The 20,265-nt window shown below is 35.8% G+C and overlaps 1 protein-coding gene across 4 annotated transcripts in view; it reads left to right on the forward strand.

Moving 5' to 3' along the window:
- LAMA4 (laminin subunit alpha 4) overlaps positions 1-20,265 on the forward strand; it is a 138,141-nt gene that overhangs the window by 108,547 nt on the left and 9,329 nt on the right. For all 4 annotated transcript variants that reach the window (XM_019646366.1, XM_019646365.1, XM_019646364.1 and 1 more), the window contains exons 20-34: positions 958-1,134; positions 1,791-1,936; positions 2,368-2,530; positions 3,410-3,543; positions 4,014-4,185; positions 6,182-6,313; positions 7,403-7,545; positions 9,224-9,362; positions 9,813-9,950; positions 11,671-11,804; positions 12,726-12,890; positions 13,686-13,839; positions 16,488-16,675; positions 17,913-18,102; positions 18,903-19,058. In XM_019646366.1, the coding sequence (XP_019501911.1) occupies positions 958-1,134; positions 1,791-1,936; positions 2,368-2,530; positions 3,410-3,543; positions 4,014-4,185; positions 6,182-6,313; positions 7,403-7,545; positions 9,224-9,362; positions 9,813-9,950; positions 11,671-11,804; positions 12,726-12,890; positions 13,686-13,839; positions 16,488-16,675; positions 17,913-18,102; positions 18,903-19,058 (2,331 nt within the window). The remainder of the gene's footprint in view (positions 1-957; positions 1,135-1,790; positions 1,937-2,367; positions 2,531-3,409; positions 3,544-4,013; positions 4,186-6,181; positions 6,314-7,402; positions 7,546-9,223; positions 9,363-9,812; positions 9,951-11,670; positions 11,805-12,725; positions 12,891-13,685; positions 13,840-16,487; positions 16,676-17,912; positions 18,103-18,902; positions 19,059-20,265) is intronic.

The raw sequence follows: 20,265 nt of genomic DNA on the forward strand, positions 1-20,265 counted from the left end.
TGGAAATATAATCTTCAGCTCACTTACCATTAGTATTAACCAAATCAATATTAATTAATTGATGTAAATACATTTAACCAATCAGAAATGTTTGCATAAATATCTTGGATATACACAGTCCGCCCACTTCTGAATACTCTGAAAATCAGACCTATTTAGCATATTATATTGGGCCTCTTAGAAATGCATTTACTGAATTGTGCTTTGTTGTTGTGCCTTTCTGAGAATCATTATAAGAAACATCTTAATGAGCTCATACTTACAATTATTATAATGATAGAACCAGGCACTGGAACGCACTTTATAGTTATCTTATTTCACCCTCACAACCAATTTATTTTCCTCATTTTACAGACAAGGAAACTGCAGGTTAAGTGACTTGTTCATGGTCATGTAGCTAGTAAGTGGCAGAGTCAGGTTTCAACACCCTAAGACTACAAGGCTGGGTGTAGACCCCTCCCAACTGCCACATGTGGTTGAGGATATTGCTCACAGCATCACCCCATGTTCCTCTTTTGAAGTCGCTGAGGAGAAATTCTCAGTTGTACTAGTACCCAAGATTAGTTTTACTTCTCCAGATCAGTTCATAGTTGTTAATTTTATAGGTCTTGTGAATTGCATCACTGATGAGGTATCCCTTCAAGATGTTTATTTAGTTCACCACATTCAAGTATGTAGTCCATTGTGGAACCTATATTTATCCTTACTCTTTGACTTATTTGTCACCCCCCCCTTTTTTTTTTTCTTTCTTTCATCCCACTTTAAATTTAAACTATTATATTATAATCTGCCTTAAACCCTCTCTCCAATAAGTTGAAGCCATAAGTAAACAAAGGCATAGAAGAGAGTAGAGCTCAGAGGCCCGGTCAGGAATGAGGAAAGTCCATTGAGAACCATGAGAAAGCACTATGCCCATTTCTGCAGAGTACTGTTAATGGAAAAATGTTGTAACTCCAGATCCAAGTCTCCATGATGTTTGATGGCCAGTCAGCAGTCGAAGTGCACCCCAGAACCAGTATGGATGACTTAAAGACCTTCACATCGCTGAGCCTGTACATGAAACCCCCTTCTGTGAAGCAGCCAGAACTAGCTGTGCCTGCAGATCAGTTTATCCTGTACCTCGGAAGCAAAAACGTAAGAGCATGAGGTTTTAAAAGAAGGAATACTGTTAAAAGGAATGATAGGTGCTTTTCTCTGCTTTAAAACAAAACTACCTAGGCCAACAACAAAATTCCCATTCTGGTAACTCAAAAGGTATATAGATCATTTTAGTGCTAAGACTAAACTAGTGATTTGAAGATAAGTAATTCCTGCTCTGTGTGGGATATTTCTGGGCTTGCTTCGTATCAGCCTCACACTGCTAATTTTGAGGAGCCTGAATGCAGTATTTCAAGACCTTCAGAATACAGAGGCCTATTATGTTGGATGCTGAACCCTGTTTGAAGATGCACAGCCGTCAGTGTTGGCATGCTGCATTGTATCCCTGGGTTAACTAAACAAGGTTAGCATACTCCTAGCAACCCTCAAATGTCCACAAGCCTGCCATGGCTTGCCTCCTTGTCCAGATGTGCTTGGACAAGCCCAGGGGGGCAGCAGACTGATGCAGCCACAGGGAGGCTGGAAAGGAACAAGCACTGCCCAGTCTAAGAGGGACTTTGGTCACAATTCATGCCAGATGTGCCTTGCATGCAGCCAAGTGTTGAGATTGCTGATTGTGCTTTAAAGAAATGAAAGTGAAAGATGATATTCATTCATGTGGATTTTATTTAAGTGACTTCTTCACATTTCAGGCCAAAAAAGAATACATGGGTCTTGCAATCAAAAACGATAACCTGGTGTATGTTTATAACTTGGGGACTAAGGATGTCGAGATTCCCCTGGATTCCAAGCCTGTCAGTTCCTGGCCTGCTTACTTCAGCATCGTCAAGATTGAAAGGTAAAGTGAATCTGTGAAGAGGGCTTCTGTGCATATTTTATAATAAATCTCCTGAATGCACTCACACACACAAATACTCTCACCATCTTCATGTGGGTGTTGTAAGTAGCATTGTCTCCCCTCTATTCGTCTTCCTCTTTCTTCCAATAGTCCTGTATTCCTTCTCAAATACCTTAGTGGAAAACAAAAGATTAGGAAAAATAGATATCATTTCCAAATAGCAATCTGATAAGTAGATCTTTTTATGTGGCCAATCCATGAATTCATTCTTTTCTCCCCTTGTCACTGATTGTTGACAGTCTATAAATGCCGGTGAATGTGACAAAATCAAATCACTTATTCTGTGACAGGGGAACAATAACATTTGACATTAAAAAAAATTTCTATAAATTATGTGACTAACAAAGGATAAAAATTCTTTATCTGAACAGGGTAGGAAAACACGGAAAGGTGTTTTTAACAGTCCCAAGTCTGAGCAGCACCGCAGAGGAAAAATTTATTAAAAAAGGGGAATTTGCGGGAGATGATTCGTTGTTGGACCTGGACCCCGAGGACACTGTGTTTTATGTAGGTGGTGTGCCTTCCAACTTCAAGGTAAGCTATCCAGCTATATTTTTACTTATTGCAAATCTACCATGATTGTTTTTGAAAATCTATAAGAACCATAATGATTTGGAGGTGGGATAGAAACTTTAATATTTTAAGAAAGAGCTTAGCTCAATGGATGGTAGAATTCTGAACCAGAATCTATAAATTTCGTATATAAATCTGGTCTGTGCTACACATATTTTCATAGTGTCAAATGCTTTCAAGCTATAGCTAAGCTTGACTATCAATTCACTTCAATCTGATACATGCATATGTAATAATATTACCCCCACCTACTGCAGGAGTGTCTGTACTTTGTGGATTTGTATTTAGTCTTCAGGTTCACAGATGACAGTTTCAAAAACTCAGTTGTCTCAATTAATATAGGCATGAAATGAAATACCTGAGATGAGGGAGTGGGTGGGATCTAGGGGAGCAAGTCTGAGGCCTGATGAAAGGCAGATAAAGGAAGGTCCAAGAGGGAGTGTACCTAGAATTTCATCTCCAGGACTATTACTTACTAGTTACAGGCACATTATTAAACCTCTCTGAGAATTACTTTCCCTCTCTTTATATAAGAAGAGGAATACCTACCTCACAGAGCTGATGTGAAGATTGATTTTGGGCATCAATTCACTGTCCAGTGTGTGACTGGCACATAGTACATGCTCAATAAATCCCACCCTCTCTGCTAAGATATGCACAATTGCAAAGCCATTGTTTATCTAAATGATTTAGCATAGAGCAGACACAAACTTAGGCCTAGAAAGATTTTATACCAATGAGTAGGTCCCGTGAACATGCTATTTGTTTCATTGCTTGTTCTGTGTCACCCTGTTGAAATGTGATCATGGGACAGTTGATTTTGCTTTGTCTGTTGCACAGCCTCCTGCCAGTTTAAACCTGCCCGGCTTCGTTGGCTGCCTGGAATTGGCCACTTTGAATAATGATGTGATCAGCTTGTACAACTTTAAGCACATCTATAACATGGATCCCTCCAAATCAGTGCCCTGTGCCAGGTAAGAAAGTGTTAAGAGTACTAAAGACTCTGATAGCCATGCAAGAGCAGGTGAGACAAGTGTGGGTCAGTAGTCAGGTTCTCAATCTTTCTTAGGGGGAACCAGTTGTCAAACTGCATAATAATCATGCCTATAAAAACCCTTTCAGTTCTTTTCTACCACAGATGAGCACATATAATTATAAAAAGTGTTAAGCAACTTGTTTGTAGCTTCGATTTAGGATTCCAATGACTGGGGTCTCACTAAAGATTTCTGTTGTCTTAGCACATAGGGTAGAGAAGAAATCCATTAAAAACAATTCATTTAATTAACCTACAAATGCTTATTTATGTCTCCCATGCAGACATCAGGACTTCACTTAAATATTGTAAGGTCTAAGGAAGATGTCATGAGAATGGGTTAAAAGGGCCTCACTTGAAAAGCATAACACAAAATGTAATGTTCATATGATCCTTGCGTTTTTATTTCAGAGATAAACTGGCTTTCACTCAAAGTCGGGCTGCCAGCTATTTCTTTGATGGCTCGAGTTATGCCGTAGTACGAGATATCACCAGGCGAGGGAAATTTGGTCAGGTGACTCGTTTTGACATAGAAGTTCGAACACCAGCTGACAATGGGCTTGTGCTCCTGATGGTCAATGGAGTGAGTAAAAATAAAGTCCTACATCTTCTCCTTCGTTTGCTTTACTTTCTGCTATGCACGTTTCCTGGACCCTCCCCCAGTGAGCGTGTCATGCCATCAAATTGAAGTTTTGGTTTAGAAAGCCAAATCGGATATTTTTTCCTTCGGGGGAAATGATGTCAGCAATAAGTAAAATCAGCCCTAAAATGCATTTTCTTGCACTACATTTTTGGATGTACATTAAATACGCCTCTTTAGTAAGCTGAGGGAATTCTGAGAAAAATCAGTGCCAAGGTCTAGGTAAGCAGTATGTCTACCAAAATTTTACAATGACTTTTTAAATCATATGCCCTAATCAGTAAAAAAAAGTTTGTATGTTTAGTATATATGTATGTATGTATACATATATGTATATATATTTATATACACTCCTTTATTAGTGATATACATATACCATATATGGATGTAATATTCAAAACTAGGAATAAAAAACAATTTATATAAAGATAATATTAAATAAAAATAAATTTTATTTTAAAATAAATATGAAATGAAATAAAATTATTTTTATTTGTTAATGATACAATAGTTATTAATAACAGCATTAACAAAAACCATGTAATTAAATGCCCTTGAGTGTTTTTGAAAGTCTTATTAAACTCTTTCTGATGTGGTAATTCAAAAGTCTTGTCCTAAGTCCAGTTTATTTCAATACTAAATTTTATCAGTGTCATAAGTGGACAAGATACCTCATAAAAATAAAAATTTAAAAAGGTATCATTGATTATGCTTACTAAATCATGATACCAATTTTGAATCTCATTCACCAGTTGGCAAAAATTGCCTTTGAAATTTGGCTGGGACATTTCCATCTTTCCTGATGTCAGTTCTTACAAGCTAATCAGATATTGTGTCATTTTGTAAACTTTAACAAAAGAGTTCAAAACCATTGAAAATTTTCATCTGAAAGAGTTTTAAACAGGTTAGAAATTTTTTTCCAGAAATGTTTTAATAGTGCAGATATGAAAGCTTTTATCAGTAGTATACTTACATTGCATTCATCAACAAGTTCACTTAACAATAAAAAAAATTTCTGAACATTTTTTTTTTTTTAGCTGAGCCATCCTGCCACCTGTTGGCAATTTTCCTCTTAAAATTAAATGCAATCACATCTATTGGCCTGTTAAAACTTTCAAATGTTTCCTAAAGAAAAAGCAGTTGAATACATATGACACATAATACTGTTTTCAAGATTTTAATTAATAAAATTTCATTAATTTATAAAGGACGTAAAAACAATAGAAGATAGTTGCTTTAAATAGCATGTAAATATTAACACCTTAGTGTACTAATATGAGACATAACTGCTGATGTAGTTGTGATTTTTATTTCATAATAAGTAATGGAATATTCCTAAGCCATAAAAAAAATGAAATCTTACCATTTACTACAACACGGATAGGCCTAGAGGGTGTTATGCTTAGTGAAATAAGTCAGACAGAAAGGAAAATACAACATGACCTTGCTTATATATGGAACCTAAAGAACAAAACAAACAAAACAAAAACAGACTCATAGATACAGAGAACAAACTGATGGTTGCCAGAGGGAAGTAGGGTTGTGGAGCTGAATAAAAAAGGTGAAAGGATTAGTTGCAAAATAGTCAGGGGGATGTAAAGTACAGCACAGAGAATATAGTGAATAACGTTGCAACAACTATGTATAGTGCCAAGTGGGTACTACACTAATCGGGGATTCACTGCATAAATTATATAAATATCTAATCATTATGATGTACATTTGAAACTAATATAAAATAATATTGAATGTCAGCTGTAACTGAAAATATATAAACAATTTTTAAAATACTTGCAGCAGAAAAAAAATTTCACAAGACTTCATTAGTCTTCAAACAATATTTCAATAATAAAGAATGCAATTTATTTCTCAAATTCAGTTAAATCTGCACTTTCATAATAGCAAATGCTCACATCTTATAACTTCTTTCTCTCCACAGAGTATGTTTTTCAGCCTGGAAATGCGCAACGGTTACCTCCATGTGTTCTATGACTTTGGATTTAGCAATGGCCCTGTGCACCTCGAAGACACGTTGAAGAAAGCTCAAATTAATGATGCAAAATACCATGAGGTACAAATCACTGCAATTTGTTTGTTTTGTTTTGTTTATACTTATATCTGTTGATTTAATCAGATGTCCCAACTAGACAGGTGGGAGCTGAAACTGAAACTTCACATCTTAAGATTGACTGAAGGGCCCTCATCTTCTTAACTCCGGGATAACATTTGTTTTGAGAGAATGGATATTTTTGTCATACTGATCTTTCTAAAACAGAGTCACTGAAATATTCATTTTAGCTGCTTCTTTGCCCAAAAGGCTCCTGTTATGCTCAATGTCTTGATTACAGTGGCACTGCTATAGAATCCTTCTAGACATTTGTTGAAAATGCCATAGTGTAGATGCACAGCCATTTGTTTACTTATCTTTTGAGGCCCACTAAATGTAAAAAGAGTAGATATAAGCAAATTATTTCTTTTTAAACTCTTTATTCAGAACTTGGAAAATACTAACACAGATTCCTTATAAAGAGAACCCACAAAGAATGCTGTTTAGTCTTGAAACAGTTGTGAAGTATATTGATAATATACTTTTATCTATTTTCATTAACAACTAACTGCTTTAAATCTGCAATTTAATAAAATGTATAAAAGGCATATCTTTGAAGTTGAACTGAAATGCAGAGAGTAAAAGGCTATAATTCTCAGTTCAGTTGAAAGTCCATAGCCTTCATAAGGATGGTTTACAATAAAGGATTATTGTAATATTTCTCTGAATAGCATTTTCACAGATTTATTAAAGCTTTTCACTATGTCACCAAAAAATAACACCTGCAGTCTAATCTCTAGAAAGTACCTGTTTATAGTTCTTTCCTGAATCCCCTCAAAGGGACCAAAGAAAGCAACTGGACTCCTGACAAAATTTTTCTTAGGCTAGCTTCTTCTCCACATGGAAATCCTCCAGGAAATGTGAACTTCTGCTTATATAAGTAAGTTTTCATGTCTATGAAGAAGAAAAGAAAAGTCTATTCCCCATTTTGTGAAAAAGCACAAGAACATGGAAGGCCAGCTGTTTTAACCACAGTAATTAAAATACAGAGTAGTCTACAAAAAGTTGATCATTAAACAGTGATCAAGTCTTACTTCATATTATTTCTCCCAGATCTCAATAATTTACCACAATGATAAGAAAATGATTTTGGTAGTTGACAGACGACATGTCAAAAGCATGGACAATGAAAAGATGAAAATACCTTTTACGGACATATATGTTGGAGGGGCTCCCCCAGAAATCTTACAATCCAGGTAAGTATATTTGTTAAGTGGCTGTTTTTCCTAACAATATACTGGGCTAAGTATTCAGCATCCATGAGAAGTCTAGTAAAAGGTTTAAACACCCCCTTGTCCCCACCCTTGCTACTCCTACTAGACACACACACACACACACACACACACACACACACACACACATTCATGTACCTTTGGGCCATCTGCAGCCAGTCCTCAGGACCTCCTTCAATTAGCATCTACTAGATGTGATCTACAAGTTTCTTTAATTATGTCCCTTTACTTTTGTTTTAGTCTTAATTTAAACTTAGTTTGAGTTCTTAAATAGCATCTGAGGGGAAAATGTTTAAGCTTATCCAAGGGGTTGTGAATTATGAATAACTAACATTATTCTAATATATTAAAAAATTTGACTGTTTCATATTACAATCAATTCATAGCATAAGAGACCTTTAAGACTGAGAGACAACTTTAGGATATTCCAGTCCAGTGGCTCTAAATCCTTATTCTCATTAGAATAACCTAGAGAGTTTTTATAAACACTATTGCCCATGACCACTCTCCAGAAATTCTCAATGCTCTGGGATAAGGCCATAACATAATATTAAAAAAAAAAAAAACCCGCCTCCCCAATCAGGCAATTCTACTGTGCAACCAGGGTTGAGAATTGCTGATAGAGTTCAACCTCTCATCCAATTATAGAATCCCCTTCTCCATTAGCCCTCATACCTACAATAAATGCAGTTATGTATCTATGATTACCCCTGAAAGCAATATTTATTTATTTATTTATTTATTATAAATTTGAAGTACTTAAAAAATTGAAGTACTTAAAAATTTATGTATACATATATAAATTTACATATAAATTTATAATATATAAATTAAGTACTTCAATTTTTATAAAGCTTTTCCTTATATTAAATTACAACTAGTGCCAACACCCCTTCCATGTTACAATGCTGCCTCATACATTTAAAAGGTTCCCCAAGCTTCCTTTGGAAACTAAATAGCCTCTTCAGTTCCTTCAACTATGCCACACTGGACACTTAACCACTATGGTTGCCATTATATGCACCCTAGTCTGTCAATCAGCATGGCCCTCCGGATGTGATTTTCTCAGAACAGAATATAGGGAACTGTGTTACCCCTAGTTTGGCTAGTAGTCATCAGGCTTTTGTCATCTAAAATACATTGAAGCCACTGTAATTTGATCAAAACTAACTTCATATTCATTCAACATCCAATAACATGTTCTTGGGCACCTCCTATATACTGGGCATGATAATAGGTACCAGAATTACAGTACTGAGCAAAATGCCATCCCTGATCCTAAAGATAAAGGATTTCTTACTTTCCTATTGATCCAAAGGCCCTACATTCACTCTAGCCTTAGTTGATTATAGTGTGTTGCAAATAAAGCCAAAATGATAAGTTTATGACCCAAGTAGATCAGTGGAAGACTGATGACTGGGCTCAAATCCTAACTTACCAGTTGTAACATAAGAAAAAATTTAATATTTCTTAGTTTAATTTTGTAGCTTAAACCATGTGAAATTGCCAAGAGTTGACCATTTTTTACTTTTAGATATGTCACTTATAAGTGATTATAAATAAAAGTAAATTGCATAGCCTACATATACAAGGTAACATCATCATCATGGCTATATCAGTGAAGACTAATTTTCTTTTCCAGGACCCTAAGAGCACACCTTCCTCTAGATGTCAACTTCAGAGGATGCATGAAGGGCTTCCAGTTCCAGAAGAAAGATTTCAATTTATTAGAGCAGACAGAAACCCTGGGAATTGGCTATGGATGCCCGGAAGACTCTCTAGTAAGCAGCAGTCAATCAAAAGCTTTTTAATAAATAGACACAAAACTTATCACTGTCAAAAACTACAAAAAACTCTTTTCAGCATCTCTGTAATCCTAGGTATACCTTGGGCTCCTTTCTGCCACCAGCAGAAAGAAAACTCATTAAGCTAGAAAGTGACTCATCCAGTCGCGTTAGTTTTCCACAGCTGGGGCTTCCAGGCCCAGAGAGGCTGTGTAAGTACAATATTATTATTCACTCAGGGTGGAGGAAGTGGAAAAGCTAAAACCCCAACTGTTAAAGGCATACAGAAGGAAGGCTAACATGCCTGAATTCTAGTGTAAACCAGAAGTTTTAAAAGAAACTATTCATATAGAAACTAGCAGATAAGGCCTGTGGTATATGAGAAATTTCCATTTAAGCATTTGATAATTATCAAAAAACAGTAAATTCACTTTTTTTGGCACACAGATATCTCGCAGAGCATATTTCAATGGACAGAGTTTCATTGCTTCAACTCATAAAATATCTTTCTTTGATGGCTTTGAAGGAGGTTTTAATTTCCAGACGTTTCAACCAAATGGATTATTATTTTATTATGCTTCAGGGGTAAGTATTTGTTTTTCCCTGAGGAAACTTCCTTGTGATAATTGTTTTGTCTATTAAAAATCCTTTTAAGCACATTAAAAGTGATTTTTGATTCAGATTAATTTTGACTTTCATGTACAAACACACACTGTCTTATTTCAGACACTTTATAAAAACTTGCATATATTGTACATCGGGGTTCTTAACCTGGGATTCATAGACCTACCCCTCAGGGATTCATGAAAGAATTCATGAAGAAGTTCTGTTGACTTGGGTGGGGAAAAAATTACATCTTTATTTTCCATAAAATTTAGCATTTTCAATTATGAATGTCAGCAACAAATCTCAGTAATATTAGTAGTACCTGTAACTTTGTCCTTAACAGAAATTACAAATATTTTTCATTTCACATTACAGTTGTCACAGATGTTTCAAAATATCATTTTTGCTCATTGCTACTTCTAAATTACAGTAGTTAGTAGATCTGCTACTATATTTTATTATGTAATGCCTTAAGAAGTACATATACTACATCACAGATTTATTATTTTAATATTTTGAAGCTATATTTCAATGTAACTGGTTTCCTTTGTGTTCCTACACATTTTGTTTTATGCATATTAAAACATTATTTTATGAAGGAATCTATATGTGTCACCAAACTGCCAAGAGTCAATGGCACAAAAAAATGTTAAGAACCACGGTGTGTATATCAAGAACAAATATTTATGTGAGCTCATTTATAAAATAGTAAAAAAGAACATACTTCACTGTTCTTCCATTTGCTGAACACATGAGCTCAGGTTATAAAGATATATTATTTCAAGAATAAAATAAAATCTATAGAGGTTTGGAGACCCTAAAACTCAACTGATTTATCTCTGAAAAGATCATCACCTATATATATATATATATATATATATATATACACACACACACACACACACAAACACACACACACACACACACTGATGGACCGGGTCGTATTATAACATAATTTATGAAAGCAGCTTTCACTTTTCATACTTATTATCTTGTATCTGTCACATTTATATTGAATTTAATTTAAATCAGTAGCATCTGTGAGAATGTACCCAAAGCACTTTGTAGGACCTCTGTCACCTAGCCTGCCTCAGATTACCATGATGAATTAAATAACACTTTTGGACCACAAAGAGTAGTTATGTGCTAGACTAATTATAGAGTTTGGTGCCCATATAAGAGAAGAAAAGCAAGATTATCATTTTGCCAATGTTTTGAGACAAACAATAAGCAAATTCAGAAAAAGATGTTAACTTCTGCATTTTTTTGTTTCTCTTCTGCCTGTATGGATGAAAAATGAAACATTTACAACACCAGACTAGCAAATTAACTTTTGCCTAGTCATCTAGCCACATCCCCAAAGAGATTCACATATTCCTTTCAAAAGGGATTAAAAGTAAGCATGATAGAGGAGAAAGTAACTGACACTAGGACAACTCTCAACATGACAAAATCACCTGAAATTTTCAGTTCTAAATAGAGATTCCTTTTCCAATGATATTTGTCCAATTATATAGACAACAGCAATACAAGCAATCAAGTATTTTGTTTTTGTTGTTATTCATAGAAATTTTTCTTACAAGCAAACTTCCTGAACACTGGATGTTCCTTTCAGTAATATCATTAAGTAAATGTTGAAAATGTGTCCATCTTTTGGATACCTGGACTTCCTACTTAAAAACGTGTGCTTGCATTTCAGTCAGACGTGTTCTCCATTTCGTTGGATAATGGCACTGTGATCATGAATGTAAAGGGAATCAAGGTGCAGTCGGCAGATAAACGGTACAACGATGGGCTGTCCCACTTCGTCATCACCTCCGTCTCACCCACAAGGTACAGCTGCTTGTATATATTCTTTCCATTGATGGCTTTATTTGTAGGGCATGATTCTGTCCAATGACCACTATGAATAATAAGCTATCCTATTATTTTTCTAGTGTTTAAAAAAATGGTGGAAAGAATTACTTTCCTTCTTTTTAAAAAATTGCTATTAATTTTTAAGACATGCAAAATAAGTCACTATAAAATTACTTAACAGGAATATAAAGTCTCCCCTCCTCCGCTCCCCCCCAGTAAAACTATAGGTTATAATCTCCTCGAGGGAAGTGCCTACATATAGTACTCATTCAATGGAGTACAGTGTTTTGTACATAGAAGGAGCTCAGCAAATATTGGTTTATTTAGATTTTAAATTAAGCAGTTGAGAACACTGCAATCTCTATCTTTAACATATGTAATACTGAATTTCTTTTCCATAATAAGAAAGCTTTCTGGGATGTGAAATGAACCTTCATTGTAGACTGCTGCTATTCCTATGTCTACCTCTATGGAGCCCTCCCATTAAAAAACAAAACAAAACAAAACAAAAACATTAATAGGCCTTTTCTAGACTCCATTTCCAATCAGGATCAAAGCCATTCAATGTACCTTACAATGAAAATGATCTCCCACAAATGTGATTCAATGATCATCATGAGGTATGTTATTTTTTACACACACACACACAAAATGCTGATTACCAGTCATCTTAACTTCTTGCTTTCATGGGTTTAAATTCCAATCATTATTTGGAGGGTCTTTTCTATATATAAAAATATTCTATCATTTTATCCTAGGCCTAATAAAGAGTTTGGCAACTCAATGTCTTTTCATTAACCAGATGTCCCGTTTCAATTCCATGAGAAAACCTGCAACCTAGGATGGAACTCAAGGTAAAATGTTGGCTGGTGTGTAAAGAAGCTTTTTCCTTTGCAGATATGAACTGATCGTAGATAAAAGCAGGCTCGGGAGTAAGAACCCTACCAAAGAAAAACCAGGACAGACACAAGCAGACGAAAAGAAGTTTTACTTTGGTGGCTCACCCATCAGTCCCCAGTATGCTAATTTCACCGGCTGTATAAGTAATGCCTACTTTACCAGGTATAATATTTTCATTTTTTATAAATCTTCATGATTGATAAAGAAGATCAAGTCAATAAAAAAATACATTATTAAAACTGAGAACTATAAATTTAACAGCGGCATTAAGGGTAGTAATTAAAAACTTTCATGTGCTTAAGCAACTGACGTACTTGGGTTTGTGTGTAAGTTTTTGCCCTTTAATTTCTGTCTGACCTTGGCTAAGTAAGCCTTTATTCTTCACCTGTGAAATGCAGATAATAGCAGTGCCTGCCTGGTAGGCAGGATTTATTGTGAGGATTACATGAGATAACGTACATAAAGCACCTGGCATACAGCAAGCTAAAAATATTAGATGCAATTATTTCTGTACTTCTTATTAATGACATACTACAGAACAACATAACCAAACCTTTGTTAAAAGTTTAAGAAAGTGCTCTTAATTTAATGAATGACTTTAAACAAAGCTATTAATTGAGGTCCTTAACAAAGACAATGAGGGCTCCCTGAGTACAAGAACGAGCAAAGGAGAGACTTAATACAGATTAAGTAACACAGAGGCAGTCCCAGGCATCCAGAGTGTGTCCAGGGAAAGACGTTCATCTGTCAGAATGTGCTGGTACCAGGCACCAAGTTACTGATTAATCAGTTAAACGATCATGTAAAGGATTCAGATTAAGACAGTGGTTGATGGTAAAGACCCATCATGCCCACACACAAAATTTTAATTGCCAGAGTACTTTGACCCATAATTTTCATCATGTAATTCTGAACAATATTTTAAGGCATTTTTTTTCTCCTCTTTGTTACAAACAGGTTGGATAGAGATGTGGAGGTGGAAGACTTTCAGCGGTATTCTGAAAAGGTCCACACTTCTCTCTATGAGTGTCCCATTGAGTCTTCACCATTGTACCTCCTTCACAAAAAACGAAAAAATTCCTCAAAGCCTAAAACAAATCAGAACAGAAAGGTAAAATACAATGCTGTGCCAACCTCCTAATTGTCCTGTATTCCACGCACACAACTCTAGACACTGATGCTTTGTAGAATTTACTCTAATTTACAACTGTGTACATATGAAGGATGGGATTCTTGTAGGATCAGATATTCCAGTTTACCAGCTTTGTTGCATTTATTCTTGTGTCTAAAGAAACAGTTTGAGGAGCATTTGAGATCTTGCTCCCCAGTATATGTCATCAGTTTGACTCAAATAAACTGTTATAAAAATTCCAAAAAAAAAGAAAAGAAACAGTTTGAATCAGATTTTACTTATACTTCCAACTACTTTTCAATACAACAGTTAAAATTGCTTCATACTTAACAATTTGTATATATCATATTATTAGTACTATTATTCTCTAGTATCATTTGCTTTTGTGTAATGACCTCAGGCTTTTGACATAATTATGGAAATTATTAAAGTTCCTGATCATGCCCTTGTTTTCCCCTCTTTCCTTGACCTTTACTTCAACCACTCACATGTATACAGTTGATTTGTGGCATCAGCTAGAGCTGCTCCATCATCAAAATCTTGAGTTCTTAAATTACATTATCTGACTGCTATTCTTTCTCATTCTTTCTGTCTAGTCTACACTCCCCCACTCCCACCTCCCACCCCTTCCTGCTCCAATTTTAACAATGTGCTCAGGTGCCAATGTTCCCACCCTGATCCCAGCTACCACCATCTCCCATCCTGAATTGCTAGGATAGCCTCCCAACAAGCCTCCCTGCTTCTACCTGGTTCCCCAACAGTCTTTCCACAACACAACAGCCAGATCCTTATAAGTCATATCATGTCACTTCTCTGCTCAGAGTGGCCCCCCTCTGCGCTCAGAATAAAAGCTCAAATCCTTACAGTGTCATAAGAAGCCTTATATTGTCCAGACTCCTCACCCTCACTCACTCTTCTCCCCTCACTGATCTCTTGGCTATTCCTAGGATGGGCCATATGCACTCTGGCCATAAGGTGCTTACTTCAGCTTTCCTTCTGCCGGGACCACTCTCCCCCCAGATAGCTGCACAGACAGCTCCTCCTCCTTCTAGGATTGCCCACCTCTCATTTGCTAAACAAGACATGGTTGAGCCCCTCATTTTGTACCACAGCTTGCCCCCTGCTTTCCACAGCACTACTGATCTCCTTTGCCTTTCTCTGATTGTTCTTTTTTCCATAGCACTTATCACTTTTTAATTTACTATATACTTAATTTACTATGTTTACTATTTATTGCCTGTCTCCTCTGATAGAATGAAAGCTCCTTTGTTTTGTTCACTGGTGTATTCTAAGAGCCTAGAACAATGCACGTAATAGGTGTTCAATAAAAATTTGGCTACCTGCTTCATAGAATTGTTATAAGGATTAAATGAGTTACTGCATGAACGGCTTTTAGCACAGTTCCTGGCATAAAGTAAACATTCAGTAAATATGAGCTGCTACTAGCTCTAGAAAGCCCTGTGAGTGTTTCTGGAGGATCGACTCCTAAATGTGGAATCGCTTGGATTAAAGGAATGAGCATCTTCAATACTGAGGCAATGCGAACTTACACGCTCACAAACAGCATTTGAAAGAACCTACTGTTGCTCACAATTGCTAACACTAAATATGGTCAAATTTTTATAATTTAGCCAATTTAAGGGACCAATATGGCTTCTCATTGTGGTTTTCATTTGCATGAACTTGGATATTAGTGAGGTTGAACTAATATCTTTTCAGGGGGGAGAACTGATTTCCTTCAAGGCTGGCTTCTGAACCTTTACCAGAGAGAAACATCCCCACCAGCTTCTCGCTTCTGATGGTGTTTTCACTGACGATTGTATTTCAGCTTATGTGGACCACTTTTTAAAATCCCCGTGAAACCTTCCCTTAGTTCATACAGGATTTCTTTATCAATGTTAGTAACATAATGTTGTTCATGTATAATCAAATCTTAGGTTTGCTCTTAGATTTTTCAGGATCCCTTCCTGATTTCATATGGAAGATTTTTTTTTAAGTGATTCAGTCAGAGAGAGCATTTCATTGCTTTTTGTGAAGGATTTTGCTAGAGGATATTATGAAGGGTTTTTCAGAAGAAGCTGTGAAATTCTGATGAAATCTTACTGTCACCTTCATATGTTGATGCTAAAAGTTTTATCCTGAGAATTTTTTAGCTGGACTTGAGCACTGGTCATAGACAGCAGGTTAATATCATAGGCTACTGAGGAAGATCATCTTTCTAAAGCAAACACATGTTAACCCATTTAAATGAATACAGTTTTCTGTATGAAACTGTCTTTCAAATGTAGTTTCCTAAACAAATATTCATAGTCTTGAGGTTACAATCAACAGCCCTTGGAACTATTAACACAAACTTTTCAATATTGTAGGAAACCTCTTAGCATTTCTGGTAAAAAGTTTTAGAAACTCAGCTTTCTAATAAGATACAGAATCACTATAGATTTTACATAAGTGCATTCCCTGTCTGCTTTTAAAACTTGTGTGTCTCCTTATCACCTAAAAAGCAAAACCCCATCCTCTAGCAAGTCATCTAAGTTCCTTCCTATTGATAAGCAAATAACAAATGAATTTCTGTTATTAGCATGTCACTTTTATCCCTTGATATGATTTATTTCCTATTCTTATAGGGAGAGAAAAGTAAAGATGCACCTTCATGGGATCCTGTTGGCCTGAAATTTCTAGAGAGGAATGCTCCAAGAGACTCTCATTGCCACCTTTCCAACAGCCCTAGAGCAATAGAGCATGCCTTTCAGTACGGAGGAACAGCCAACAGCCGTCAAGAGTTTGAACACTTAAAAGGAGATTTTGGTGAAAAGTAAAGTAACATACTATCCTCCCAGGAACTTAACACAATGCTGGGCTTCACTCTTATTTGCCATATATCATCTTTTTCCTATGATCTTTCCTCTCTGTGCCACCTTAATCACATTCTTTCATCATCAAAATAAACAATGAATACTACATGATACATACCTTCCAATTACATTTTCTGCAATATTCTCCCCCAAAATAAGGTGCATAAGACAGCATTCTCCTAAGAGTTTGCTGTGTTTTATCAAAAAGAAAATACAATCAAAGAAAGGAAGATGGGGCAAATTTCAAGTGACTCATCTAACCCTGATATTACCTTCCCTCCCCCATACAAATTGCTTTCAAATTATAAATGGGAATGATTCTGAACTGCTGGAAGGTTAATAAGGAAAGACACTGAAAATGCAGATAAGCTTATATTTCTATTGGTCCTCAAGCTATATCTAAAGCCGCTCACCTCTTCCCAGTATTTCACAAATCTTCAGATTATTTAGTATTATTGAAGATTTCTTCTAAAGTTTTAGCACCCAAATATTCTTATATAGGTCTTATATAGTTCTTTCAAGCACTTATACAGGCAATACATTCAATAGGAAACCCAAATGCCTTCTAATTTGCTATTTGCCTAGTAGCCAAAATCAGTATTTTGTATTTTTCAGGAATAATTTAAAGTCAATCAAACTAGAAGTTAGCCTAATAAACGTATCTTATCTATGTCCTAGAGCTAAATTTCTAGAAATTTTTAATTTCCACACACATTGGTGGCTGTTTTTAACATGTGGTATTCATTGATTAATTTTTACTGGGAAAAAAATTGAATTTGTATTTTAGACAGTACACAAATTATATTGTTTCTGTGCTAATTTCCATATGCATATTAATTACTCACTAGTATTCTGTCCACATGAATAAGCTTCCTTAACATGTAGATTTTTACTAAACTGATTGCAACCACATTTTCAAAGCAAGACATAATATGATCCTTAGCTGAAACACTTCCTTAAATGTGGAATATATATCCCTGTAGTTTAAGGAATTGGAGAAGGACTTCCATTTTTGAACTAGCAGTGTTTACCCAATATTCATTAATAATACTAAGAGATCATTCCAAGTAATGATGCTTGGGATTAGATAGAATGGCTACTTATTTATTCTTCCTTACCTTGCATTGCTTTGGGGCAGTCAGAGATCACCTGCAGTCTAATTTTACGGATGGTAAGCTTTTTCTTTCCATTTACCAGATCTCAATTTTCCATTCGTCTGAAAACACGTTCCTCCCATGGGATGATTTTCTATGTCTCAGATCAAGAAGAGAATGACTTCATGACACTTTTCTTAGCCCACGGCCGCTTGGTTTTCATGTTTAATGTTGGCCACAGGAAATTGAAGATTAGAAGCCAAGAGAAATACAATGATGGATTGTGGCATGATGTAAGTTGAAGGCAGAGAATATTATTATCTGCAAATATCCACCATTGGCAAATGGACTGACACTAATGTCTCACTATTGGTTTCTCTAGAAACATCTATTTTAAGATTCTCCTCCTATATGCTAAGTTCTATTTCAAAAACTTCCTAATTTCTTATTAAACTCTTGAAGCACACTATTTTAAAAGCAATAGGCTGAGCATAGTTTTTTTTGACAGGTAAACTTTTTTTTTTTTAGTGCAATTCTTTTAACCAAAGAATCAATGACCAAGATAAACTAAAATTTGGTTTCTAAAGATTTCTCACTTGGCTGTTTTTTTTTTCCTACTGCCTATAATGTTCTAAATTTTCAATAATGATTGCTGAGTGTTTTTGTAAGCTAAACTGTGAAAGATACAAAGTGAAGAGTATATCTGTTAGGAAGACAGGATACAACAGGAAGAATTACTAAATATTGAAGGAAATCAGTTTGTATGTAATGGAAAGAGTAAGCAATGTAAGCTGCCTTAATATAAATTACAATAAATTTAGGAGATAGCATGTGGGTTGGCCAACTGGGAAGAGCTTCATACAAGATTCTGCTAAATATACACTGTATTCAGAAATTAAGCCTGTAACTTTAAATTAAGCTTTAAAGGAAGAGATAAACTCCCGACCTTCAGAGAAAGAACCATTTTTTCCTAAAGATCTTCTGCAGATGTCTCACACTATGGCACTAGTAAAGTTGAGGGGAGAGACAGCACAGCCTTTCCCCTGATCTTGGGATGTACTTGAGATGTGCTATTGGCCTTCTCTCCATCCAGGTGATATTTATTCGGGAAAAGAGCAGCGGCCGACTGATAATTGATGGTCTTCGAGTCCTAGAAGAAAGTCTTCCTCCTACCGGAGCTGCCTGGAAAATCAAAGGTCCTATTTATCTGGGAGGTGTGGCTCCTGGAAGGGCTGTGAAAAATGTCCAGGTAAGCCAGGCGTGACCAGGCAGAGCCATTGACCTTGAGAGCTGGAAGGTTATTTAATCCAACCCTCATTTTATGATTAAAAAACTGGCAAGAACAAAACTGTAGTTTGGCTAGAGCTGGGATATGAAAGTGTTGTCCTACAGGATGTCTGCCTGCCCTGTGGCATTACAAGGTCAGGAGTAATCTTTTCACTCAAAGGTAGAGGTAATAATGAAAAAAGTTTCTGAAGTATAAATTGTCATGAAAAGTTATGTCTCAAGGAAATGCTTATTTGTTCAGCAAGTGTCCATACTCTTAATATAAAAAAATACCAAGAGAAAAAAAATAAGTCATTCCATTATATATTATTGAGTGAAAAACATTTTCAGGGCATTATAAATTGGAATCTCGTTTCTGTTTATTACACACACAGACAAAATTTGTACATGTGCAACAAAATGTGATTACCCCTGGGAAGAAATGAGGGTATAGTAAGAAACATGCTATTTTTGTAATTTAAAAGTTTAAAATATTGCACCTTTAAAAAATATTTAGCAATAAAAGGAATGCATTAAAGGACTAAATAATTCATAACATATAGATTTGGCTTTAATGCAAAGAGTTAATACATTTCTTAGATCCATTAATACATATGTGGATAAAGCAAAAAAGGGGAAGGAGGGGCTCACGTTCAATTAGATTTTAGGTAGAAGCCCCAATTCCATGACAACCTCTTGAAAAGATTACCAAAGCAGTGTCAAATCAGTTGTATGAAGTGGCCCAAGTTTCATGTCCTGTGGCATAATAAATGTTCAACCACAAAAATAACCAATGAAGCCAGACATGCAAGCTTTCTGCTGTTTGACCATGGTAGATTTAAGAGTTAAGAACTTCGCTAGCCCTCATTAGCATTAAGTGATCTTGGGAGGGCTGTCATTCTGGAAGGAAAACAAACTAGGATATTTCTAATATTCAGTCTGAAAACCGCAGCTGCAGTTTATTTTGCCGTGGTATATGTAAAAAATTTCAGTTTAATCACTGCAATTTAGATGTAATCAAATCTAAAATTCTAGCTTTGGCCCAGCTGAGTGGCTCAGTTGGTTAAGAGCTCACTCAAAAGTTTGAGCTCTTGGGCTGCCGTGAGTCGCCGGCGACGGCGTGGGCTGCAGTCCCTGTGGCAGTGGATTGCCATGGGCTACCGTGTGTGGCCAGCAGCCAGCGTGAGCGG

The sequence above is a fragment of the Hipposideros armiger genome, unplaced genomic scaffold (assembly GCF_001890085.2).
Source record: "Hipposideros armiger isolate ML-2016 unplaced genomic scaffold, ASM189008v1 scaffold_101, whole genome shotgun sequence".
Classification (NCBI taxonomy): Eukaryota; Metazoa; Chordata; class Mammalia; order Chiroptera; family Hipposideridae; genus Hipposideros; species Hipposideros armiger.